Source organism: Bos grunniens, chromosome 6 (genome assembly GCF_055505025.1).
Source record: "Bos grunniens cultivar Pamir isolate PY7600 chromosome 6, Bosgru_T2T1.0, whole genome shotgun sequence".
Classification (NCBI taxonomy): Eukaryota; Metazoa; Chordata; class Mammalia; order Artiodactyla; family Bovidae; genus Bos; species Bos grunniens.
In genome coordinates, this window is record NC_141170.1 from 82,188,892 (window position 1) to 82,216,350 (window position 27,459).

The following is a 27,459-nucleotide window of genomic DNA, read 5'->3' on the forward strand; positions in this document are numbered from 1 at the left end:
AAGTGAAGTCGCTCAGTCATGTCCAAATCTTTACGACCCCATGGACGCCAGGCTCCTCTGTCCATGGGATTTTCTAGGCAAGACCCTGGAGTGGGTTGCCATTTCCTTCTTCAGGGAACTTCCCAACCCAGGGATCAAACTCAGGTCTCCCGCATTGTAGACAGACACTTTACCGTGTGAGCCACCAGGGAAGTCACATATTTCTTTGAGCCCCTTTTTTCGTGGGGGAGGACAAGAATACTGGAGTGGGTTGCCATTCCCTTCTCCAAGAGATCTTCCCGACCCAGGGATTGAATGCAGGTCTCCCACATTGTAGGCAGACGCCTTACCGTCTGAGCCACCAGGGAAGTCTCTATGGAATAACAGACTGGTTCCAAATAAGGAAAGGAGTACGTCAAGGCTGTATACTGTCACTCTGCTTATTTTACTTATATGCAGAGTACGTCATGAGAAACGCTGGGCTGGGTGAAGCACAAGCTAGAATCAAGATTGCCAGGAGAAATATCAATAACGTCAGATATGCAGATGACACCACCCTTATGGCAGAAAGTGAAGAAGAACTAAAGAGCCTCTTGATGAAAGTGAGAGTGTAAAAGGTGGCTTAAAGTTCAACATTCAGAAAACTAAGATCATGACATCCAGTCCCATAACTTCATGGCAAATTGATGGGAAAACAGTGGAAACAGTGAGAGACTTTATTTTGGGGCGCTCGAAATTCACTGCAGATGGTGACTGCAGCCATGAAATTAGAAGACACTTGTTCCTTGAAAGGAAAGTTATGACCAACCTAGACAGCATATTAAAAAGCAGACACATTACTTTGCCAACAAAGGTCCATCTAGTCAAAGCTGTGGTTTTTCCAGTGGTCATGTATGGATGTGAGAGTTGGACTATAAAGAAGGCTGAGTGCCAAAGAATTGATGCTTTTGAACTGGGGTGCTGGAGAAGACTCTTGACAGTCCCTTGGACTGCAAGGAGATCCAACCAGTCCATCCTAAAGGAGATCAGTCTTGAATATTCATTTCAAGGACTGATATTGAAACTGAAACTCTAATAACTTGGCCACCTGATGCGAAGAACTGTTTCATTTGAAAAAACCCTGATGCTGAGAAAGATTGAAGGCAGGAGGGGAAGGGGACAATAGAGGATGAGATGGTTGGATGGCATCACTAACTCAGTGGACATGAGTTTGAATGAACTCTGGTGAACTCTGGGAGTTAGTGATGGACAGGGTGTCTTGACATGCTGCAGTCCATGGGATCCCAAAGAGTCAGACATGACTGAGAGACTGAACTGAACTGAACTGAATGGATATTCAACTTGCAAGTGACCAAGTAAGGATATAAATTTAAGAGTGATCCCAAAGCCCCCTTAAGCGTTACTGAATACTATACTGCTGGATAGAAAACAAAGAGGCAAAATCCACTAGAATCAGGGATACCTTACAAATAGAGGAAGTAAGACTGATTAGATTAGAAGAGGTCTCCTTTGGAGAGTACTTGTATTGAACTTTTAACTCCTTTTCAAAATTCAAATGCATTTTTAACATTTGTCCTAGGCAATTACACTAGGAAGTAAATAGAGCAAGTAGATTGAAGCACAGATTACTATATGGGTGGCCTAAAGTCAGCGATCAGCTAACAGCAAAGCCGGCACTGGAATTGAAGTCTTGGAATCGTGACCTGTCGGTTGGGCTGCAGTGACGGCCTGGCCAGATATGGCCGGGGTTTACTTCATCCAGGACCTCACAGTGCAGAGAAGAGTGAAGCCAATTTTATCAGGACTCTTTCCTTCTTCCTTCCACAGACCTTCATACTCAACAGCATCAGTTACCTTCCCTGACCCATATGCTTGTCCCTGTAAGCACGCCTGGGTTGAGGGCTGCGTTGTTGAAGGGACCAGCACTCCTCTGACACACCCCTGGCATGACTGACGCCCGCTGCAGGCATAAAGTACACCCTTCCTTCCTGGTGTCATTTTCTACATGAATTTGAAGACAAACACTGAGGGTTCAGGATGGGGAACACATGTATACCTGTGGCGGATTCATTTCAATGTTTGCAAAACCAATACAATATTATAAAGTTTAAAAATAAAATTAAATTAAAAAAAAATTCAATAGTGAAAACCTTCATTTTTAAGGTTCACTGAGCATTTTTTTTCATATTCCAGATATGCTGTCAGTCACAAAAAGCAAATTCATTTGTTTAACATTCTGAACTGTTAAAATTTGTATTTTAACTTACAGAAGAATTTTATATTGTATTATAACCTATATAAGAACCTCAAATTTTTATTTTCCTGAAGCTCATTTTGTTTCTAATTTCTGACTCTTAGATAAAGGAACCAAACTTCTTTTTACTAATCTAATTATCTGTTTGGATTATTGATTATATTTAATACATAAAGGATTTTTTTTTTTCTTCTCTAGCCTAAATTTGAGAAGAAGATGTATTTCCTCTTTGGGATGCTGTGTGGACTCTCCCTATATAATTTTAATGTTGTCTACCTCCCTTTCCCACTGGCTCTGTTTAAGAAACTTCTGGACCAGGAGCCATCATTGGAAGATTTAAAAGAACTCAGTCCTTCTTTTGGAAAGTGAGTAAATATAATTTTTTTTTAGGACTGTGTATCTAGTCAGTCTCAGTCCTTCTCAGTTGTTTAGCCACAAATAATGTTACACACAGACACATACACACACACAGATAAGGTCTTCAGGTTCAATAAATGTGCATGCTTTTTAGATGAGTTTGAATTTTAGCATAACTTATAATAAAGTAAACCTTCAGAAGTGGAAAAAAGCCAAATGCTCCTCTAATTAGCAATGGCACAATAAACAGAGCTGTGGTCTAGTCTCTTGAATTTATCCAGATGGAAATAGTTGCTTTGGATAGAACATGATATTCGTAATGAGAATCATGCATGCTATACTGATTTTAAGTCAATCCTATTTAATCATATTTCACTTATTTCACTAAATCAGCATGTCACAAACTTTGGTTTTTCATTTTTATTTATTTATTTTTTGGCTGTGCTAGGTCTTCATGCTGGGCAGGCTTTCTCTAGAGGCAGCGAGTGGGGGGCTACTCCTGTTGTAGTACTCGAGCTTCTCATTGTAGTGGCTTCTCTCGTTGCAGAGCATGGGCTCTAGGGCATGCAGGCTTCAGTAGCTGCAGCACATGGGTCAGTAGCTGCGGCTCCCAGGCTCTAGAGCACAGGCTCAGTAGTTGTGGTGCACGGGCACAGTTGCTCCGCAGCATGTGGGATCTTCCCGGATCAGAGATCGAACCCGTGTCTCCTGCATTTGTAGGCAGATTCTTTACTACTGAGCCAGGAGGAAAGCCCATGAACTTTATTTTTTAAGGATTGAAAAATGCTTGTTCTAGGTTAAAAGGCCAACTATATTCTCTAAAGAAAAAACTGGCAACACATGATAGACAATGGATTAATATCTTTGTATAATATAGATATGACTATATGTATATATATAAACTCAAAAAATATGCTCAATCTTACTAGTAACCAAGAAAATGCAGATGAAAATGAGATATAATTTTTCTGCTTATAGACTGACAACTGTTACAAAGTTTTTCATACAGCATAGAGTTGGCAACAGATGGAAGAAAAAGATTCTCTTCCTGTGTACTGTTAGTGAAAGAAAACACTGGCTAGATTTATACCATATACTCTGACAGTATAGAGCAGGGCTTTTCAACCTTGGCAGTACACACATTTTGGGCTAGATAATTCTTTGTTGTGAAAGACTGACTTGGACATTGTAGAGATGCCTAGCAGCATACAGGACTGCTACCCACTAGATGCCAGTACTAAGTGAAAGTTGTTCAGTTGTGTCAGACTTTTTGCGACCCCAAGGACTTTACAGTCCATGGAATTCTCCAGAATACTGGAGTGGGTAGCCTTTCCCTTCTCCAGGGGATCTTCCCAACCCAGGGATCAAACCCAGCTCTCCTGCATTGCAGGTGGATTCTTTTCACCAGCTGAGCCACAAGGAAAATCCAAGAATACTGGAGTGGGTAGGTAGCCTATTCCTTCTCCAGCGGATCTTCCTGACACAGGAATCTCCTGCATTGCAGGCAGATTCTTTACCAACTGAACTATCAGGGAAGCTTGCTCAAACTCATGTCCATCGAGTTGGTAATGCCATCCAACCAGCTCATCCTCTGTCATCCCCTTCTCTTACTGCCTTCAATCTTTCCCAGCATTAGGATCTTTTCCAACGAGTCAGTTCTTTGCGTCAGATGGCCAAAGTATTGGAGTTTCAGCTTCAGCTTCAGTCCTTCCAATGAATATTCAGGACTGATTTCCTTTAGGATTGACTGGTTTGATCTTGCAGTCCAAGGGACCCCCTTTAATCATAACACTCCCTTTAACTGTGACAACCAAAGATGTCTCCAGATTTTGCCAAATGTCCCCTGGGAGACAAAATAAGGCCTGGTTCAGGGGAAGGGCTGGTCTAGGGGAAGGGGCTCCTTTCTGAAAATTTCCACCAAGATTCAGCAGTGTCCACATGATAGGCAGTAATCTGACCAATCAAACTTGTAAAGGTTAACTCTAGGAAGAGGGAATGGGAAGGTGGAGAAGAAGAAATTCCCATGACTTTTAATACACTTTATAAATTTTTATACTGTTCCCATTTTTTCCATTGACCGTTTATTTCTTTTGAAGTTGTGTAGGAATAATATGTATATTTTAAACCAAAATTTTCCTTAGGTGCTTGCAAGAAGTTCTAAATGATGATGCTAATGACATTGAAGAAGAATTTGGCCTACGTTTTTCTGTGAGTACTAATGGAAATCAGATTATAGTTTATATTAATGTTTTTAAAAATGTTTTTTATTATAGTATCTTATATATTGGATGTGTTTTTTGAAGGGTATTATACTTCGGTACTGTAAGACTTTTCCCCCACTTGCTCCTCATTTGATGCCTTATGTCTATACACTCTAAAAGTGAAAAGATAGCAATTATTCAATCAATGTGAACACCGTAAAAAATTAAATGGAATGATATATGCATAAAGCAATATATAGCATATACTATGGTATGTTTTTATTTATATATATAGTTAGATGATTGAACTATATAAATAATTATTTAATGCCTAGTTATTTAAAGTTTTATAGGGAAGAATGTACTAGCAATAATGGTCTTGTGGTTGACTATTCAGACTTTCTTTCATGTTTGGTACCTGAATATATTTTGGTTACAGATACACTGGGACCAAAATGATGTTGATTTAATTCCAAATGGGATTTCTGTATTTGTAGACCAAAGCAACAAGTAAGTTTGAGACATCGCACATCTATTTTGAATACACATAAAATGTTTATATCACTATGCTTTATAAATATATTTTGTCTTTTGCTGTGCTCAGTCGCTCAGCTGTGTCCGACTCTTTGTGACCCCAATGGACTGTAGCCCACCAGGCTCCTCTGTCCGGTGGGACTCTCCAGGCAAGAATACTGGAATGGGTTGCCATACCTTCCTCCAGGGGATCTTCCCAACCCAGGGACTGAACCCAGGTCTCCTGCATTTCAGACAGATTCTTTACCATCTGAGCTACCCAGTCTTTCCAGATGATCATTTTAGCTTCTGATCTTTTTCAAAGGATTAAAGGTTACAGGGAAAAGAAGGGACGAAAGGAGTCAAGATTAAATATTTCCTTTGCAGCACTTTTCACTGTTCATTTAACAATTAGTTTTTGAGCCCCTACTCTATACTAGACCCTATTCTAGGTGTCAGAGATATGGCAGTAAAAAAAGATGCAAAATCTGGAGCAGAAATTACAGTGGAGCAGAAAGTCAATAAATTATTATGTAATAGAAAGTCAGATAAGGATGAACATTCCGAAGAAAATGAAAACCAGTTAAGAAACTAGAAGGTGACAGGTAAACCACAGAAATTGGCAAATGCTGCAAATGAGGGTTCCATCTTTTTCCCTCACCTTTTAAGAAAGCTGGTTGTAGAACATTTACCAGCACACCACTGGTTACAGGGGAGGACAGAGGAGGTTGATTCAGAAATGATGGTCCTTGAAGGATGCTCAAAGGGTAGGAGATTAGCATGTTTTAGGGTGATATCTGGTGGAAATATCTCCAGTAGCACACCTGCTCTCAGGAAATTCATCCAAATTGGAGAAGACAATCTGCAGACGTAATTTACACACAGTGATGTGTTGTGAGAGGGGAGAGAGAGAAGAACAGAGGACCAACCCTGAGAAAGTCATGTTCATTTTGAATTCTGATGAGTGACGGAAGTTGCCAGGTGAAAAGGAAGCTCTGCCTGCTGTGGCCTAACTGTAAGGGAGACAGTGAGGCCAGTGAACTGAAGGTCAGCATGGCCGGAGGTTCAAATGGCAGTGGGAAGAGACTGCTGAGTCAGGCAAGGGCACGACATGGAGCCCATTGTTTTTTACCCCCTTCCCCCATGGAGACCTTTTTAATCCTGCTAAAGTGGTTTGAAATTTACCTTCAAGGCAATGAGAAGTCTTTTAAAGATTTTAAGCAGGAGAATGACATATTCAGATTGGTGTTTTTAAAATATCATCCTGAATGTGGTCCAGGCAATGGGAGCAAAACAAAGCCTTCATGCTTCTGCATATTCTCCACGCTTTCTTCTTCCAGCTGACTGGATGTTTTCGTAGCCCTGTGTCATATAGCGTTGTGTGCTTGGCAGATGTAACTTACTTTTCTTTCTTAATAGAAATGATGAAAAGGCAAAGTAGAGAATAGTTTAGTCACTGGTTAAGTATATTATTGGCCTTTTTTTTTTGCTTCCTTCAGGAAAGACTATGTTTCTAAGTGTGTTGATTATGTTTTAAACACCTCTGTAAAGGCAGTTTATGAGGAATTTCAGAGAGGATTTTATAAACTTTTTGACAAAGAGATACTTAAACATTTCAAGCCTGAAGAACTAATGAGAGCAATAATTGGAAATACTGACTATGACTGGGAAGAATTTGAAAAGGTAGGTAATAACTAAAGTGCCCCCAAGTCTTCCAAGCAAAAATTACCCCTAAAAACCAAATTTCTCCTTTTTTTTTTTTTCAAGAATTCTATTTATGAGCAAGGATACCATGAGTCACATCCTACTATACTGATGTTTTGGAAAGCTTTCCATAATTTAACTTTGGATGAAAAGAGAAAATTCCTCTGTAAGTATTGCAGAAATAGATGAATCTATAATTACATATCTTTTAAAATATCTTATTTGAGATAAAGTCATTAATAGTGTATCACAAATGTTAATGGCAAAGCAAGGGTTAGAATGCAGGTCCCCTAGCTTCTAGACCAGTGTTCATTTTCTTACTTAAGCCTGTTTTCCATTTTAAAAAATGATAGTAATAAAGATATTGTTATTTTACTACCTTGTCTACACTGACCCAGTTTGTGTCTTCTTTCTTCACTTTAGTTGGCTCCTAATTGAGCCTTTTATCTCACATTCCTACCTTTATTTAATTATCTAAAGTCCTATGGAATTAGGGCAATGTCAACTATCTCAAATACTATTAATGATTATAGTTCCAGTGACCACTGATGATGATAATAATAACAGCATTTATATTGTGTGCTTACTCTATACCAGGCACTGTCCTGATCATTTTATAACTGTTACTTCCCTTTATCCTAATAGCAGCCTATGAAGCAGGTACCTTTATTTCCCCCCACTTCAGATATGAGGAAAAAGAGACTTGCAGCATTTAGTAGCTTGCCTATGTTCTGACAGTTGGTTAGTGTCAGAATGAGAATTTGAACCCAGCAGGCTAATTCAAAGCCCGTGTTCAAGACCACTAAGACATAAGAACCTCTCTTAGTGGGAAACCTGGGTTTCCATCAGATCAGATCAGATCAGTCGCTCAGTCGTGTCCAACTCTTTGCGACCCCATGAATTGCAGCACACCAGGCCTCCCTGTCCATCACCAACTCCCGGAGTTCACTCAGACTCATGTCCGTCGAATCAGCGATGCCATCCAGCCAGCTCATCCTCTGTCGTCCCCTTCTCCTCTTGCCCCCAATCCCTCCCAGCATCAGAGTCCTTTCCAATGAGTCAACTCTTCGCATGAGGTGGCCAAAGTATTGGAGTTTCAGCTTTAGTATAGGACAGATTTAATGCCTTATTCTCTTATCTTTCATCCCATTTCTTAGTTCTTCTTGAGATGCGTACACATCTTTCTTGCTATTTTTGTTGCTACTGAGGATGTTTGAGGACAACTCTTCCACAAACTTAACTACTTCTCCACAAGCCCAAACTACCTTCCCAATGTTCTTTCTTAATGGGAAACTTTTGTTTCAGTCCAGGGATTCTGTTGGCTGTACATTCAGTGAGTTCACATACATCTTCTCCTCTGGTTTTTTCTTTCTGCCTGAAGCTTCCCTGTCACCCTAACCTGGCACCTCTCTCCCTGCCTTGAGGCTCAGTGTCTTCATTATCTCTTCACATCATACTTCCTAGCTGAGCTCGACTAAACTCCTTGTATCTTGCTGTTATCTTTTCACATACGTAATTTCCCCCCAACTAGATCGTGAACTCACCAAAGACAAAGACCAAATGTCATGATTTTTCTTCACCCCACATGGTCCCATGTAGTTCTCTTTGCACAAGGGGGACCTGATAAATATTTTTGAATGAAATGATTAATTTCTTCCTTTTCATTTTAAGTTTTGTTCTTTCTGTGAACTACCTTAACTGAAGCTTATTTCTTTTTAGTTTTTCTTACAGGAAATGATAGACTACATGTAAAAGGCATACAGAAACCAGGAATCCGGTTTCGCTGTCCTGAGACTTGCAGTGAAAGCGATTTCCCAAAATCACTGACATGTCATAATATTCTGGAACTCCCTGAATATTCTACAATGAAAAAAGTGAAGGAAGCACTTCAAAGAGCCATCAACAGCAACAAAGGATTTATCTCAGCCACAGTCACAGGGTGATAGTGACCTCTGAGAGGCTCACATCTCGGGTCCTCTCACCCTACGATCCTTCTGTTCTTTAGTACAGGAGTACAGTTTCTTCTTTAGGTCTGATTAGTACAAAGGTTGATGGATTTTAGATAGAATTAGTTGACAAATGCTGGGATAAACAATGACATGATGAGTCAAGGATAATATTGTTAATAAACCAGCATTTCCTGGTCCTTAAATTTGCTATGAGAATGATTGCTTTTTACTGAATTATTTCCTGAATAATAATTAGCATTTTAAAATATACTGAATATTAAAAGCTAAAAGATACTCTAAAAATATTGTACATCTAATAAGTGAAAGTGAAGTCACTCAGTCGTGTCTGACTCTTTGTGACCCCATGGGCTGTAGCCTACCAGTCTCCTCCATCCATGGAATTTTCCAGGCAACAGTACTGGAGTGGGTTGCCATTTCCTTCTCCAGAGGATCTTCCTGACCCAGGGATCGAACCCTGGTCTCCCAAATTGCAGGCAGACGCTTTACCATCTGAGCCCCAGGGAAACTCTAATAAACAATTTACAAATATGAAGTTTGAAAAAATAAAGCTGTAATTGAATTCACCATGTTTTGAGGCATGTATGTGTGTGTGTGTGTATATATATATATATATATTTGTTTGTTTTGTTTTTTTTCCTATTCTGGGATGTCTCCAGAGTTTTGATTATAGCCAAACAATCTTTTTGAAAAATCTAAATATTGTGTTCAGTGCTGTGTTCTAAGAATCGTTCTAAATGAAAATAACATTATTTTGGCTAAAGGCTGAGCCCAACCAGGAACTCCTGTCTAATTACAGTTGGAAAAAAATGAAGAACATGAAATATGTTTCAGCATTATAGCTATAGAATGAATTAAAGGAGAGATATAAGCACGTTGGAAATGAATTTTGTGAGCCATTTCTATCTCATATTAAGTTTAAAACTGTAAGCTATTCTATAAATGCCTATGGTCATCCCAAACCATACACAGAAGCCTTGTATCATACACAGAAGCCTGTGTATCTTGTATCAGTGGTGCTGTGGGAAAGGAAACTATGGGGTGACGTCCACACTAGGTGCTGATGTGGAAGGAGGTCTGAAATCTGAGGACAGACCAGACAGAGAGAGAGATTTCACCAAAAACCCTAGATTGTGAGGTAGTTAGTAGAAACGTAAGCCCCCAGCAAATTCTCATAGTTATTTTGGATATATCTGGTTTCTACAACAAGTGGAATGAAGGCCCAGATGTACACTATTGGAATTTTAAGGGAAAAAGTAACTTCTGCATCTTAGAGATCCTTAGTTCAGTTCAGTCGTTTAGTCATGTCTGACTCTTTGTGACCCCATGGACTGCAGCACACCAGGCTTCCCTGTCTATCACCAACTCCTAGAGCTTGATCAAACTCATGTCCATCAAGTCGGTGATGCCATCCAACCGCCTCATCCTCTGTTGTCACCTTCTCCTCCTGCCTTCAACTTTCCCAGCATCAGGGTCTTTTCCAGTGAGTCAGTTTTTCACATCAGGTGGCCAAAGTATTGGAGTTTCATCTTCAGCATCAGTCCTTCCAATGAATAGTCAAGACTGATTTCCTTTAAGATTGACTGGTTTGATTTCCTTGCAGTCCAGGGGGCTCTCAAGAGTTCTCCAACACCACAGTTCAAAAGCATCAATTCTTTGGTGCTCAGCTTTCTTTATAGTCCAACTCTCACATCCATACATGATTACCGGAAAAACCATAGCTTTGACTAGATGGACTTTTGTCAGCAAAGTAATGCCTCTACTTTTTAATATGCTGTCTAGGTGGGTCATAGCTTTTCTTCCAAGGAGCAAGCATCTTTTAATTTCATGGCTGCAGTCACCATCTGCAATGATTTTGGAGCCTCCCAAAACAAAGTCTTTCACTGTTTCCATTGTTTACCCATCCATTTGCCATGAAGTGATGGGACCGGGTGCCATGATCTTAGTTTTCTGAATGTAGAGCTTTAAGCCACCTTTTCACTCTCCTCTTTCACTTTCATCAAGAGGTTCTTTAGTTCTTCTTTGCTTTCTGCCATTAGGGTGGTGTCATCTGCATATCTGAGGTTATTGATATTTCTCCCAGCAATCTTGATTCCAGCTTGTGCTTCTTCCAGCCCAGAGTTTCTCATGATGTACTATGCATATAAGTTAAATAAGCAGGGTGACAGTATACAGCCTTAACATACTATTTCCCAATTTGGAACCAGTCTGTTGTTCTATGTCAGGTTCTAACTGTTGCTTCTTGACCTGCATACAGATTTCTCAGGAGGCAGGTCAAGTGGTCTGGTATTCCCATCTCTTTAAGAATTTTCCACAGTTTGCTGTGATCCACACAGTCAAAGGCTTTGGCGTAGTCGATAAAGCAGATGTCTTTCTGGAACTCTCTTGCTTTTCCAGTGATCCAATGGTTATTGGCAATTTGATCTCTGGTTCCTCTGCCTTTTCTAAATCCAGCTTGAACATCTGGAAGTTCTTGGTTTACGCACTGTTGAAGCTTCACTTGGATAATTTTGAGCATTACTTTGCTAGCATGTGAGATGAGAGCAATTGTGCTGTAGTTTGAATATTCTTTGGCGTTGCCTTTCTTTGGGATTAGAATGACAACTGACCTTTTCCAGTCCTGTGGCCACTGCTGAATTTTCCACATTTGCTGGCATATTGAGTGCAGCACTCTCACAGCATCATCTTTTAGGATTTGAAATAGCTCAACTGGAATTTTATCACCTCTAACTAGCTTTGTTCGTAGTGATGCTTCCTAAGGCCCACCTGACTTCACAGTCCAGGATGTCTGGCTCTAGGTGAGTGATCACACCATCATGGTTATCTGGGTCATTAAGATCTTTTTTGTGTAGTTCTTGTATGTATTCTTGCCACCTCTTAATAGCTTCTGCTTCTGTTAGGGCCATAAAATTTCTATCCTTTATTGTACCCATCTTTGCATGAAATGTTCCCTTGGTATCTCTAATTTTCTTGAAGAGATCTCTAGTCTTTCCCATTCTATTGTTTTCCTCTGTTTCTTTGCACTGATCACTGAGGAAGGCGTTCTTATCTCTCCTTGCGATTCTTTAGAACTCTGCATTCAAGAATGGGTATCTTTCCTTTTCTCTTGTGCCTTTTGCTTCTCTTCTTTTCTCAGCTATTTGTAAGGTTTTCTCAGACAACCATTCTGCCTTTTTGCATTTCTTTTTCTTGGGAATAATCTTGATCATTGCCTCCTGTACAATGACAAACCACTTCAGTATTCTTGCCTTGAGAACCCTATGGATGGTATGAAAAGGCAAAAAGATATGACACTGAAAGATGAACTCCCCATGTTGGTAGGTACCCAATATGCTACCAGAGTTGAGAAATAATTCCAGAAAGAATGAAGAGATGGAGTCAAAGTGAAAACAATGCCCTTTGTGGATGTGACTGGTGATGGAAGTAAATTACGATGCTGTAAAAAACAATATTGCATAGGAACCTGGAATGTTAGGTCCACGAATCAAGGTAAATTGGAAGTGGTCAAACAGGAGATGGCAAGAGTGAACATCAACATTTTAGGAATCAGTTAACTAAAATGGACTGGAATAGATTAATTTAATTCACATGACCATTATATCTATTACTGTGGGCAAGAATCCCTTAGAAGAAATGGAGTAGCTGTCACAGTCAACCAGAGTCCAAAATGCAGTACTTGGATGCAATCTCAAAAATGACAGAATGATCTCTGTTCATTTCCAAGGCAGACCATTCAGTATCACAGTAATCCAAGTCTATGCCCCGACCACTAATGCTGAAGAAGCTGAACGGTTCTATGAAGACCTACAAGACCTTCTAGAACTAACAGCAAAAAAAGATGTGCTTTATCACAGGGGACTGGAATGCAAAAGTAGGAAGTCAAGAGATACCCGGAATAACAGGCAAATTTGGCCTTGGAGTACAAAATGAAGCAGGGCAAAGGCTAACAGAGTTTTGCCAAGAGATTGCACCGGTCATATCTTCCAACAACACAAGAGACAACTTTACACATGGACATCACAATACCGAAATCAGATTGATTATATTCTTTGCAGCAAGCAAAAACAACACTGGGAGCTGACTGTGGCTCAGATCATGAACTTTATTGCCAAATTCAGACTGAAATTGAAGAAAGTAGGGAAAACCACTAGACCATCCAGGTATGACCTAAATCAAATCCCTTACGATTATACAGTGGAAGTGAGAAATAGATTTAAGGGACTAGATCTGATAGACAGAGTGCCTGAAGAACTATGGACAGAGGTTACTGACATTGTACAGAAGAGATCCTTAAGCACCTGACTTTTGGATTTTGTTATTCAGGCCTTTCAACGCCAACATTACTTTTTCTATGCAAATGAGTGAGCTGTACTAAACATTTTAAGAACAGATAGTACCAGTTCTTTATATATTCTTTCAGAAAATGAAGAGGGAACACTTCCCAATTAATTCTCTTCTGCCAGCATTATTCTAATACCAAAACCAGATAAAGACATTACAGGAAAAGAAACCTACGTGTATCTCTCATATGATCACAGATAAAAAAATTTTTTACAAAGTTTAAACACATAAAACATTCAGTAAAATATAATATCTGTGACCAACTTGGAGTTAGTTCCGAAATTCATTTGAAAATGCATTGTTTTCACCATATTAGACAAAAATCGTGTAGTTACCTCAGTAGAGGTAGAAAAAAATTGACAAAATTCCGTACTCATTCATGCAAGATGAGTACTCTTGGCAAACTAGGAACTTACTTGACCTGATTACTTCATACTTAATGGTGAAAGAATGCTTTCCTACTAAAATTGAGAAGTCCAAGATGTCTCTCATCACTTCTGTTCAACATTATACTAGATGTACTAGTCCATACATCAGGCCAAACTTAAAAAAGAAAGGCCATAATGATTGGAAAGGAAAGAGTAAAACTATCTTATTTATCAATTACATAGTTATCTGTAGGATATTAAAAGGCATCCACACAAAAAATCTACTAGAACCATTTATTAAGTAAATATAGAAAGGTGTCATGGTTCAAGGCAATATATAAAAGTTAAATGCATTTATATATACTCACGGGCTTTCCTTGTGGCTCATCTGGTAAAGAATCAGCCTCCAACGTGGGAGACCTGGGTTCAATTCCTGGGTTGGGGAGATCCCGTGGAGAAGGGAAAGGCTACCCACTTCAGTATTCTGGCCTGGAGAATTCCATGGACTGCATAGTCCATGGGGTTGCAAAGAGTCGGACACGACTAAGGAACTTGTATTTCACATATATACTCACAATCAAACACTGAAATTTTTAAAAGTACAACTTGTAATATCAAAAAATAAATATATAAGGATAAGTTTAACAAAGTATGTTTGACTACTCACAAAAAACTTGAAAATATTGCTGCAACAGTTTAAGAAGCTTTTAGTTAATGGCGAGAGATGCTCATGGACAAAAGAATCAATATTATCATCAGGTCAGTTCTTCCTAAACTGATCTAATTTAGAGTAATTGCTAAATCCTTGCAGTCTGTTTTGTAGAAATTGGTAAGGTGGTTCTAAAATATTTATGGAAATGCAAAGAACTTAAAATAGACAAAACAACTGAAGAAGGACAATGGTCAAACACTTAGGTGAACTGATTTTGAGTCAATTAGCATCTACAGTAATTAACACAGTGTGGTACTGGAGTAAAAAACCGAAATACACAATGGAACACAATAAAAAGTCCAGAGATAAATCCAATCACATATAGTCAACAGTTTCGACAGGGACACTGAGGCAATTCAATGAGTAAAGGCAAACTGGAACAGGTGGAAATGGATTAAAAAAATGAACCTCTTCCCTTATTTCACACCATAAAGAATAATTCATTTGAAATATAACAAAGACCTAAAGCTGTAAAACTTCTAGAAGATAATGTATGAGAAAATCTTTGTTATTTTGGGGTAGGCAAAGATTTTTTAACGTCAAAAAAAAGCAGGAATAATGTTGGTAAGAGAAAAAGAATGGATAAAGAAAAAATGAATAATTTGCATCAAAATTAAAACTTTAGCTCTTTAGATGACATTTTTCATGTAATTTTATTTTTTGTTTTAGTTTTATCATAACTTTCCTCTTTTTATTGAAGTATAGTTGATGTACAATATTATGTTAGTTAAAATGACATTTTTAATAAAATTAAAAGGCAAGCCACAGACTGGTAGAAAATATTTCAAAACATGTATCTAGTAAAGAACTTTATATGTAACATAGACGACTCATACATTAAAAAAAAAAAAACAATCTTAGATGATAAGCAATGGAATCAGTAAATAGGCAAAAGATGCAAACAGACACGTCACCAAAGAGGAGACAGAGATCAGCACTAATAAAAGCACTTGAAAAATTTCCCATCATTAATCATTGTTGTTTAGTTGCTCAGTCCTGTCCAACTCTTTTGTGACCCCATGGACTCCAACCTACCAGGCTCCTCTGTCCATGGGATTTCCCAGGTAAGAATATTGGAGGGGATTGCGGTTTCCTTCTCCAGGGGATCTTCCCAATAAAGGGATGGAGCTGGTGTCTCCTGAAATGGCAGCCGGCTTCTCTACCACTGAGCCACCAGGGAAGTTTTAATGGAAATGAAAACTGCAGTAAGATGGTATTTTAGACTACCGCAACTGCTAACATTAAGAAGACTGACAGTACTAAATGTTGGGAAGAATACAGAGGGACTGGACCTCTCAAATTGCTGGAGGGAATGCTAAACGATATAGCATTTTAGAAAAGTATGGTAGTTTCTTCAAACGATACTCATGTACTTGCCATATGACACAGCAACTTCATTTTTAGTTACTTATTCCAAAGAAATGAAAACACGTATCCACATTTATTCAAAGCCTTGTTCACAGTATTCACAGCACTTCTATTCATCCGAGCCGCAAGCCAGAAAGGACTAAAATGCCTGCCTATAGGTAAATGGATAAAGAAAATTGTAGTATATTCATATAATAGACTACCATTCAACAATAACAAAGAGAGAACTACTGATGAAACACTACAGGCTGAATCTTAAAACTTTATGCTAAGTGAAAAAAGTCAGACACAGGACTGCACAAATCTGATTCCATTCCTAAGAAACTCTAGAAAAGGCAAAAATATATGGACAGCAGTGGCTGCAGGCACCGTCGTGTGGGCCGTGGGATGGGATAGCTCTCTTCAGCTTTACCATGATGCTGTGGCAAAGCCTGGAGCAGAGTGCTTAGCAAACTTCAGCTTTCCTCGTCACAGTAGTTTCTGGAAATTCTGCAAGTCCGCCTGTGCCAAGGCTCCTCCTAGTGGAATTTGCAGTACTTCTTCGAAGGCCACCTGGTCCAGTTCAGGTGGCCACTGCCCGCCTGAGGACATCTTCTCAGCCCCGCCTCCCACCTCTTCACAGACTAGCGCCTTGTTTACTCTGGCCACCGTCCAAGCCAGTCTTAAAATCATGAAGTTTCCCTTTCTCTTTTCGATTCCGTTCCCTTAAAAAAACAACAACAATCAGTTTCGTTTCTCTCAGAAACTGCCGGCTCCGCCCCCAAACAGCACGTCGGGACCCAGCGTTTGGGCGGGGTAGGGAGACTGCGGCTCCTAGACGTCGGTGTGCGTTCCGCTCGCTGCGGCTCCACACCACGACGCCCGGGGGCAGCCTTCAGGCCCTGGCCGTCTCTTTTCCTCGCCTCAGCTCGGTCTCCTTCGAAGGTTCGGACAGCTGAGACACGGCTGAGGAGCTCGGGAAATTGGTGATGGAGGGGAGGCCACGGAGGAGGTCGCGGGGCGGCGCACACCCGGTACCCGGGCGGGTCTCCGAGTCCCGACCCCCCGCGTCCCGACCCCCCGCGTCCCGACCCCCCGCGTCCCGGCCCTCCGCGACAGTGCCCGCGGTGTCTTGGGGAGCGAAGCTCTGGCTCTTCCCCAGCGCCGCCGGGCTCCGCAGCGCGCTATCCAAGAGGCCCGAGGCGACACGCCAGATGTGCTGCACGCGCCGGCGCCTGGCGGTGCTGGAGCGCGGCGGGGCGGGCGTCGAAGTCCACCAGCTGCCGGCGGGGAGCGACGGCGCCAGGAAGCCGAGTGAGTGAGGCCGCGCAGCGCCCTCTCAGACATCCCCTCCGCGGACTAGGGGTGTGAGTGCGGTGGGCGTCCTGGCCGGGGCCCGCACGGACGCTTCTCTCTAGAGCGGCCCGACTTGTGGGTGTGCGGTCCTTCTTTGACCGTGAGAGACTCAGAGGGACCCGACGGCGCAGCGGCCCGCGCGGGCCGTGGAAGTGCGCCCGGCCGGGGGTGTTTTCGCGTTTGGCACCCCTGAGTTCTCCAGCCTTGTTCCTCGCGGGCTCGGAGTTGGGGCCGGACGGTGGCGAGAAACACAAGGTCCGCTCCGCCCGCCGCCTCATGGAGGGAGTCTCCCGGCAGCATTTCAGCCAGTCTGCCTCTATCTTTGGTTTCTATTCAAAGTGTGTTTTTCACTTACGCCTTTTAGAACATACCGGCTTTGATTTTGTGAGTCTTTGGAGAACCTTGTTTGGGTTTTCTTGTTCTCAGTGATAATGTCTTACGTGTGCAAGCAATTTAAAGAGGGCTTTCAGTTGCACTTTGGTAATCTCTGTAGAGATTTCTTAGCTCTGGTGACCCTGACTCCAGATTTTACAGATGGATGGGGTTGTAAATGACCACACATTTAATTTTGAAAAGTTTGCCCATCTATTGCGTGAAGAAAATGATATTTTACTTTTGTTCGTTTTGCTTTTAACTTGAGGGAAGTCGAGAACCTTTTTTCTGTAGGTTATTTGAGGTTTTTGGGGGTGTGTGAACTGCCAGTTCATTGACATCTTTGCCTCGCTTAAAAAAAAAAGATGAGTTGTTTATCTTTTTCCTGTTTATTTGGAAGAGTTTTTGTGTATTGAGTAAGAGTAGCCGTTTGTCGGTCATATACGCAGTAAAATTTTACCCGACTTGCCGTTTGCTAATGTTATTTTATAGTTTACTACATCAGTCTTTTCATTTAAGGAGACTTAAGCATTTCGTGTTATGTTAGAAAGCTATTCTCAATCCAAATTTGTTTAATGTTCTCATCTTTTTCCTAATATTAAGATTTTGCTTTTAAACCTAACATTTTAAATACACTTAGCAGTTATTTTGACTTAAGGAGTGAGGTGGGAGGAATATGGATTGATTTATTTTTTTTCTCCAAAATGGCTAGCCGTGTTCCAGTACCTTTTTTTGAATAAACCCACCTTTTTTGAATAAACCCTCCTTTTTTTCAACTGATTTGAAATGCTGAGTCTCTAAAAAAGCTTTAGTCTATTGGGGCATTCTTTATTACCAGACTGGTTTGGTTCTCTTTAGAATTTGTATTATGAAGTGGTTTGTGCTTTGATCTTTCGCGTAAATAGATTTATTTCATTAGAACTGAAAACTGAAACAAGGTCCCAACTCTACCTACTTTTTGTGAACAAATTAAATGAGATAAAAGTAAAGGGTTTAGTGGACAGTTTTAAATCTTTAACTTTGAGAAAGCGCTAAATATGCACTGGCAGTACAATTTCTTTTAATAGCATCCTTTTAAAAAATTGTCCCCCAAACCCAATTCCTCATTTACTCTTAAAATGAAGTATGTTCTCCAAAAATTAAATTATAGTTTCTTACAGACTTTTTCATTTCTAGCACTTCAAATTTAGTTTCTCTCCTTGAACTTATTAAACAGGAATCTAAAAGCAAATAGTTAGCTATTTTAATTGAAAAGATACATTCAATTTAAAACAGTATATAAATCGATGCTTTCCCAAATTAAAAAAAAAAATCTGTTGTCAAGACAATAGTCATTGCTATTTTGTCTGCTTGGTGCATGGTTGAATTTTCTTAAAAGAGACGTTCATGTTAAGTTGTGTAGTTGACATTTTTTCCCAGGTGTTTTAAGTGCATTATAATTAAGTGAATAATAGTAGTGGGTCACAGTGAGTGATGATAGTTCCTGTTGGATTTGCTCTGCAGAGTGCATTAAGTTAGGGAAAAAAATGAAGATACATTCCATGGACCAAGGAGAAGAGCACATGCTGGTTCTATCCTCGGATGGAAAACCATTTGAGTACAAGTATAGCATAGAACATGCAAGGTAGGAAAGTTTTTTTTATCTTTTTATTAAAAATGATGTAAATTTCACTCAAAAAGCATCATAATTTTTGTAGGAAAATGTTACTTTATACAATCTTTGCTTTATATGGTGGTATCTTAAGTAAATGATGAATTCTGAACTGACTAGTGAACTGTAAATCAATTTGTATCTCCCAGGGCATGTACCATGTTGATTTGGCACTTAAAGGAAATGATTGGTTAGTCCACATATCCCCAAATTGGACTTACATAGTAATTAACTCATTTAACCCCAAAGTAGTTTTCAACCCCAGAGAAAAGTGAATTATCATGGAATGATTTGTGAGACTTTTTCCTAGTAGATCTTGTGAATTAGAACTTATTTTCATCTTGTATTATTCCTGCATCATAAAATTATGGTTTGTAAAAGAGTCTTAGAATCATCTTACCACAGTTTTAGAATGAACATTATTTTCCTTTTAAACCACTAATTAAAGCATATTATTACTATAATAATTTTAGATGTGCTGAATGTGAAGTTAACTTTTTGGAGTTTCAATCCTAATTAAATACAGTTAATAATTCTTAACTGTTGTGACTTATTTGTGATCAATGTAAAATATATTTCCTTTCATCAGGTTTCAGTGCATTTTACAAGAAAAAAATATAATTCAGATCACATGTGGAGATTATCATTCTCTTGCACTCTCAAAAGGTACTTTTCTAAATATTGTTTTTTCAAAAGAGAGTAAATCTATGTGTATATAGAACTAAGAGAATGTATGTGCTTCATTTGGTACCAGGACCGAAATATGGTTTTGAATGTGGTACGGTCTAGAACACTACTAAAAGAGATACAAAATCAGAATTCTTGGACCTATAAAATCTTCCGGTTTTCATAATTACTTTTCCTACATTTTATTCTCTCAAATGAAAAAACTAAAGCAATTTGGTAATGAGTTTGATGTTCTTTATTTAAGGGAAAAGAGCCTATTGATTGAAAGCGTATAGGAGCTCATAAGCAATGGAATGCTCTTCCCAAGGGATTTTGAGCAAGGGCAAGTTTTGTAGAGTGTCAGAAGCTTCAATATGGAAACAGGGCATGATTGACTGTGGTTGCATATCTGATCAAGGAAATAAGTATAGAGCCCAGAGTAAACTTGGTGTTTGGGGATTGGCTGACTGGATGTACTGTGTTTCTGGTTAGGCTGAGCGTTCAGAGTGTGAAAGTTCGGTTTGGTGACATGGCACCTGGGTGCCATCTTGGGCCTAGAGATTTATTTCAGCAGTTCTGTTTTCTATTTTTCAAATATGAAACAATGAAAATATTCTAAATAATTAAAATCATTCTCTCTGGAATCAAGACTAGGAATGGTCCACCCTTTTCCAGAACTTTCTTCCCTTTTCCTAGGGTTCTTCCACCTCCCATGATAGGAGCTCAGAATCCCTTGGGTCTGCTTTTATGGCCAGTTTGCTGGCCTCTGACATGTTTTAACATTAACTTTTGAATTTGGGGATTCTCCTCAACCCTGTATTACTTAACATTTTTTATCAGATGCCATAATGGTAGGAAAGGGAAGTAGTGAATATGAATTATTTCCTGAAGCCACTTGACCTAATTAAGACAGGCAGGTGATAAGGAATAGTGGAATTCAGGATCAAGGAAATTTTTTAAATACATAGGACAGATATAAACTTTTAGAATGAAAGCTGAAATTCAAGGGAAGTAAGTGATCATGTATTTGACTTACACTGAAGGCTCTGTTAAGGTTTAAGTGTTAATTTGTATTGGAAAAAGCTGGTTGTTTGACATGATCCATTTATGAACAACTCTTTCATTTTGAGTACATGTTCAGGTTGTGAAGGTGAAACAGATACATGTGCCTTCAAGAAGCCTAGGATGTATGGATGTGGGGGGAAGGGATTGTTCAGGGTTTATTACTGGTAAGTCACAATACAATGTAGGAAGAATGAAAGTTGGGAAAGCAAGAAAGGGAACTACTCATCCTTCTCATTTTGGTATTTCCTGCCGACTGATAGGCACTTGGTAGTTAGGTTTGAAGGAAAATCTCTACCTCTCACCTGTTCCTGCATAGTATCTTGCAGAGTAGTACTCACTAAAATTTAAGTCTCTGATATATTTTTTCAGCCTCTATTAGGTACTGTCATCTCTGTTAGATAACATCTAAGAACTTTTCTTTAAAAATATGTTCCAATATGTGTATTCACTTTGCTGTACAACTGAAACTGACACAACATTGTGAATCAACTATACTCCAATAAAATTTTTTAAAATAGATAAATAAAATGAAAATATGCTCCATATATTTAATTCATGGAAGAAGATGCTCACTCTTCATGATACTGTACTGCAATTTCAAATGTATGTTTACATTATTTATTTAGCATCTTTGGGCACATGGAGAGGGAGAGAAAGAAAGGTAGTTTGGGGTTTTTAGTTTTCAAAAGTAGAGTATTTCTGTCTTTCATAGGCCCATCCTGTGAGTTTTTAAAAATAAGTATTTCTTGAATTTGATTGTAATATATTCCAATAGCTTTATTCTTTGTCTGTTTGGGTCGCTATAATAAAAATAGAGTAGGTGATTTAAACAGCAGAAATTTGAAGTCCAGTTCAGGGTTTTAGCAGATTTGGTATCTAGTGAGGGCAGTCTTCTTACAAGTGGAAAGGACAAGAGAGCTCTCTGGGGACCCTTTTATAAGGGCATTAATCCCATTCATGAGTGCTCCCCCTATCATGATCTCATCCAATCTTAGTCACCACCCCAAAGGCCACTTCCTAATACTATCACACTGAAGGATAGGATTTCAGCATAGGAGTTTTGGGCGAACACAGACATCCAGTTCTTAATACTACCCTTTGAGGTAGGAGATAAGGAACTGTAACTTTTACTGCTGAAGAGAAGTTTCTTCTAGTTTTTCTGACTGAGTCTTGAGATCTGAGCAGTCCTGTCAGTTTGAATGGACGAGATTGTAATGGTGTAGTATGGATAGAATATAATGTCCTAGGGTGATGTCTGCTGCATTTTAAACTAAGACAGCATTTTCTCTGTTAATGTCAAGGTGGTGAGCTTTTTGCTTGGGGACAGAACTTAGATGGCCAGCTTGGAGTTGGAAGAATATTTGCCTCAACTTCTACACCGGAGATTGTGGAGAACCTCTCAGGAGTCCCCTTGGTTCAGATTTCTGCAGGAGAAGCCCACAGCATGGCCTTATCCATGTCCGGAAATGTTTACTCTTGGGGAAGAAATGATTGTGGACAGCTGGGCCTGGGCCACACCTACAGTATGGAAATATATTTTAAAATTTCATATTATAAACAAATATATTTGACATATAAGAGAAATGAATATAATTGGAATGTAATCTGAACCAAAAATGGTTCAGATTCCCGCTTTCATTAGCACTGATTTGCCTGGTTATCTCTCTGTGTTCAGTGTAGAATCGGTCTAAACAACACACGCAGTGTGCAGGTCATGGCTGTAATTGAGATGAGTGTCTGGGTCAAGTGGGAAAAAGGGAAAGAGCGTTGGACAAGAGATCGGAATATCTGGGCTGTGATTCCCACTTCCACATTAACTAATTTCGCCTACCCAAGTCACTTCATTTTTCTCCATGTCTCATTTTCTTTTTCTGTAAAGTGATGAGTTTGGATGAAGTGACCTTTAAGGTACCTGTGGACTTTAAATATCTATTAATACAATCGTGGTAAGGTTTTAATTACATGTGTGTAGACACACATAAACATGTAATTCGCATTACTGAGCTACCTCCCCAAAGAAAAAGTCAATATTTCTGATGACCCCAAACCCCTTGTTAGAGATTTCAGGTGTGGCAAACTCCGATGCTTTATCAGCCGTGGTAATATACACATTCTGCCTAGGGTTACTGGTCAGATACTGCATTTCTGCCTCACATGTCCCCGTGCTAGTTACTCAGGAGAACCCATAAGTCATTTCACAGGAGGAAAAGGAATAAAGGACCGCTGAACTTACTTTTGCTGAATCTCTTTGGGATAAGGAAGTAATCGTGATAGAGAGAAGAGGTAGTGTAAGGCAATTCTCTCCACTAGAGAATTTGAAAGAAAAATAAGAAGCTTTAGGTTCATTAGAAGGGTAATAATGCTAGACTAGAATTGGAAATACCAGATATGCTGCAACGAAAGCTAATCAAGTCAGGTTTAAAAAGAGAAGAAGGGGCTCTGGGAAGTGAAAGTGACACTTCACAGGTGAGTACCCCCAAGTGTGGCCCTTTGACCACCACCCCTGTTCCAGTTTCAGACCTAAATCTACCAGCATAGAGCCTTTCTTGTCAGAGTGTGTTGGGAGCTACTGTGATGGGCCTAGAGGAAGTAATCTGGGTGTTTTATCAGTAGCGTGGAACTCCAGTATGAAATTCAATGTTTCCTTGTGGTTACTTGAACTCTTCTTTTCCTTGTGTAGATAAAGATTCTCCTTCCTGTATTGAAACACTGGATGATCAGAAAGTTGAATTTCTTGCTTGTGGTGGCTGTCACACTGCGCTGCTCACAAAGGTTAGTGTACCCTTGTCTCTTTGACTGCAGTTCCAGAAGAGCACTTTGTAGTGGAGAGAGCACTAGAACATGGAGATATGGGCAGCTGGTGTTTCCTGGGGAAGCAAGGTCACTGCTTCCCCATGCAGGACTGTCCTGATAATTGGGGGGCTTTGTTCTGATGGTGATTTTATTGATTTTTCACTGATGCCTCCACAGAAGTGAGTGTTACTTCTGTGTCATATTCTCTAATTTCTGATAAGAAATTCCCTTTCTTAGAGTGGACTGGTGTTTACTTTTGGTGATGGAAAGTACGGGCAACTCGGTCACAATTCAACACAGAATGAGTTAAGACCCCGTTTGGTAACTGGGCTTGTTGGAAATAGAGTGACCCAGATAGCATGTGGAAGGTAAGTTGTAAAGTATCAATAAAAATTGATAAGATAAATATAATAAATTTAGATAGGTAGTTTAATAAAATTTCTCTTCAGTTTCTTTGAGTTAAAACTATCAAACATTTTCAGATAGGTGAAAATGCTTAATTCACATTGTTAGACAATCATAATCTTTATTTTAGTATACATATTTATTTTAATTGATTTTTTAAATATGTAAATATACTTTCTGTTGGTCCTTCAGTGAAATACCTTTGTAAACATTAAAATGCACTTTATCTTTTAAAAAATTATTTATTTGGAAAAAATGAACAAACGAGTTAGAAAGGATTACTCATTGATATCCTCACTCTATCTGTGTTAACCAAAGAAACTTTGTCACCACTTTGGATTTTTCATGACACACACTCCTCTGAGTAGCATGTGTTACAGGAGGAATCCTCACCTTAGACATGTCTTAATGCAAACCAGAGAAGCACCCCTACTAACACAGGCGAGTTTACTGGAAAGACACAAGGCTCACTGAAAGCTATTATACTGATGGTCAATTTTAAGAGGAGGATACAAATTATCAATAGAGTTAAAGGAAGAGCTGCATAGGACAGAGTCTAAAAGAGGTGCAAATGAGGAGCTTCTGATGTCCACTCCCCTTGGAGGCATGGACAGTGTTACCTCCTCCCAGCCTGATTCATGACTGTGAAGAATATTGTCAATTAGGGAAGTTCACCCAAGTCCAGACTTTCATTGCTTAGTCATGATTGATTGAATTATTGCCCATGTGACTGAACTCAGACTCCAGCCTCTGTGTACCCAGAGGTTCAGCTTACCTATAGCTGGAGGGGCCTCTATGAGCCACTTTGATAAACTATTAGGTGTGGTCAAGGGGCCTGCCATGAATAACAGAGACACTCCTATCACTTGGGAAATTCTAAGAGGTTAGACATCACCTCCCTAGAGGTGAGAATAAAGGCCAGAGCTCTGAGCAAGGCCAAATTCTTTCCTTATACATCTGTATAATAGGAGAGGCCATTAATCAGATTGGTAAGAAAATCAGCATAATTAAAGGTCTTTGGGAAGTAGAGTTGGAGCTCAGGATCACCTGATTCCATCTTCTAGGATGGGGAAGGGGAGGAGCTCAGAGATGGCTTCCAGGAGGTGGTGACTCAAGCCAAGGCCTAAAAAAGGAGTAGAATGCTAGGGGTGGTGCCTGTTCTGACCAAGGGAAATCCTTTGCCAGGATGCAGCATCATGGCTTTCAGTGGACTTTGGGGTTCCAAAATCACCTCAGCTACACATTAGTGATTTCTTAGTTTCCACATGGCTAATTTCATCCACTTGGAGTTTGTTAACTAGTTTCACTCACTGGGTAGCATAATTTCTATTCTGAAGTTTTACCAGATTGCTGCATATTCTGATCATTATGGAGAATTGAGAATTGACTGTATGTGCTTCTGTTTATTAGGCAGCACACACTTGCCTATGTTTCTGATACGGGAAAGGTCTTTTCTTTTGGTTCTGGAAAAGAAGGACAACTGGGAAACGGTGGGACACGTAATCAGCTGATACCACGTCCCATGAAATTGCTATCAAGTGAAGAACTCAAATCTGGTAAATTCTGTGGGAGCACAGGATTTGGCATAAATGCCTTTGTTGAAAACCTGATTTTCCTAAGTGTGTAATGTACCAAGAAAAATGTATGACTATGAATGGAATTTTACTGATTTCATGTTTACTTGTAAATAACTTAACATACCGTATCTAATTTATCAAGTCAGAATAGCCATTAGTTTTCTAAGCCCTTCAGGTTAAGATTAATGTGAACTTAGAATGATAGAACATTAAAAAAAAAAAACAAAAAAACCAACTATATGGGTTCAGAGGCCTTTGCAGTCTCTGATTCCAGTCTTCAAGGGACCTATCATTTCCATGATGATTGGTTTTCTTACCTGACTAAACTGACTCCTAATCATAAAAAACCCTCAGAATGATAAGCAGCTGACATACACCAGGCAGTGTAACTGTACTTAACTTGCTTGTGTCTTCTTACCTGTCCTTAAGCAGCATCAGGAGATGTGAGCTTTCAGTCCCATCTTACTGGAGGGCACAGAGACTTGGAAAGTGAAGGGTTAGCCTGTAAGCAGTTTGGGCTAGACTTGAACTGTGTTTGCACTGTGTAACTTCAGAGGCTTAACTCTGAAAGGTTTCACTATAGAAGTGCCTTGGAGCACTTGGGTCACTTGTTTCTGAAAGCTTAGTGGTGACCTAAAGTACTAAAGTTCTCTCAGTTCTTCTGGGGAAATGAACGATACGGTTATTTCCATAAGCAGTTTGTATCTTATATCTAATTTCTTATAACCACGTACATAGGCCTTTGAAGTACTGTTAACATTCTTCAGAGCCAATAGTCACTGATTAAATCTTGAGTTGTAGAAAGGGCTTTTTGTTTGTTTGTTTTTGGCTGCACCAGGTGACTTGTACGATCTTAGTTCCCTGACCAGGGATCGAACCCGTGCTCCCTGCAGTGGAAACATGGAGTCCTAATGACTGGACTTCCAGGGAAGTTCCTAGAATGTGGTTTTTAGTAATAGGTGCTAAATTAAACCAGGGAACAGTTAACTAATCAAGTATTTGTTTGACTGTGTTGAATATATAAGCATTTATAGTAACCATGTATATTAAACTGATACCACGTTGTCAGCCTTCCGAATCACCTGTTTGCCAACTAGACTTCACCCTGAAGTAGATATGTATTTTTGCTTTGTGAGTGGGAAGTGTACTGACTCTTTGTCTGTCAGAAAGATAAAAGGACTCAGTTTAAGAAGGATCTAAAGTTACTTGTGTGTGTATGTTTGTATCACATGAGTTTCTAATTTTTTGTAAATTCCTTTCAGAAAGCAGCACCTCAGTAAAGGAGTTAATAATAGTTGCTGGAGGGAATCAAAGCATTTTGATTTGGATGGAAAAAGAGGTAAAAAAAGATCTCTAGAAGTTTTTTTTTTAATTGAAGTATAGTTGATTTATAATATTGTGCCAATCTTTGCTGTACAGCAGAATGACTTCAGTTTCATATGTATATACATTCTTTTACTATTCTTTTCCATGGTGGTTTATCCCAGGAGACTGGATACGGTTGCCTGTGTTATGCAGTAGGACCTTGTTTTTTATGCATGTTAATGTGATAGTTTGCGTTTACGAACCCCAAATTCCCAGTCCACCCCTCTTTCTCTCTTGGCCTCCTCCTTAGCAACCACGAGTCTATTCTCTGTGCCTGTGAATCTGTTTCTCTTTTGTAGGTAGGTTCATTTTTGCCATATTTTAGATTTTACATAGAAGTGGTATCATATGGTACTTTTCCTGACTTACTTCACTTAGTATGATAATCTCTAGTTGCCTTCCATGTTGCTACAAATGGCATGATTTTTGTTCTTTTTATGGCTGAGTGATATTCCATTGTATAAAC

General features: G+C 39.5%; 3 protein-coding genes across 11 annotated transcripts in view; 2 read left to right on the forward strand and 1 right to left on the reverse strand.

Moving 5' to 3' along the window:
* The window catches only part of HERC6 (HECT and RLD domain containing E3 ubiquitin protein ligase family member 6), a 57,586-nt gene extending 48,045 nt beyond the window's left edge, over positions 1-9,541 (forward strand). For all 5 annotated transcript variants that reach the window (XM_086406471.1, XM_086406473.1, XM_086406472.1 and 2 more), the window contains 6 exons: positions 2,432-2,598; positions 4,732-4,798; positions 5,231-5,301; positions 6,804-6,987; positions 7,072-7,174; positions 8,728-9,541. In XM_086406471.1, coding sequence (XP_086262597.1) covers positions 2,432-2,598; positions 4,732-4,798; positions 5,231-5,301; positions 6,804-6,987; positions 7,072-7,174; positions 8,728-8,951 — 816 coding nt within the window. In that variant the 3' untranslated portion in view covers positions 8,952-9,541. The remainder of the gene's footprint in view (positions 1-2,431; positions 2,599-4,731; positions 4,799-5,230; positions 5,302-6,803; positions 6,988-7,071; positions 7,175-8,727) is intronic.
* PYURF (PIGY upstream open reading frame) overlaps positions 1-27,459 on the reverse strand; it is a 90,390-nt gene that overhangs the window by 22,122 nt on the left and 40,809 nt on the right. The window lies entirely within an intron of this gene.
* The window catches only part of HERC5 (HECT and RLD domain containing E3 ubiquitin protein ligase 5), a 45,338-nt gene continuing 34,129 nt past the window's right edge, over positions 16,251-27,459 (forward strand). For both annotated transcript variants that reach the window (XM_086406468.1, XM_086406469.1), the window contains exons 1-8: positions 16,251-17,057; positions 18,975-19,095; positions 19,712-19,788; positions 22,155-22,376; positions 23,534-23,625; positions 23,884-24,014; positions 25,462-25,607; positions 26,891-26,967. In XM_086406468.1, the coding sequence (XP_086262594.1) occupies positions 16,733-17,057; positions 18,975-19,095; positions 19,712-19,788; positions 22,155-22,376; positions 23,534-23,625; positions 23,884-24,014; positions 25,462-25,607; positions 26,891-26,967 (1,191 nt within the window). In that variant the 5' untranslated portion in view covers positions 16,251-16,732. The remainder of the gene's footprint in view (positions 17,058-18,974; positions 19,096-19,711; positions 19,789-22,154; positions 22,377-23,533; positions 23,626-23,883; positions 24,015-25,461; positions 25,608-26,890; positions 26,968-27,459) is intronic.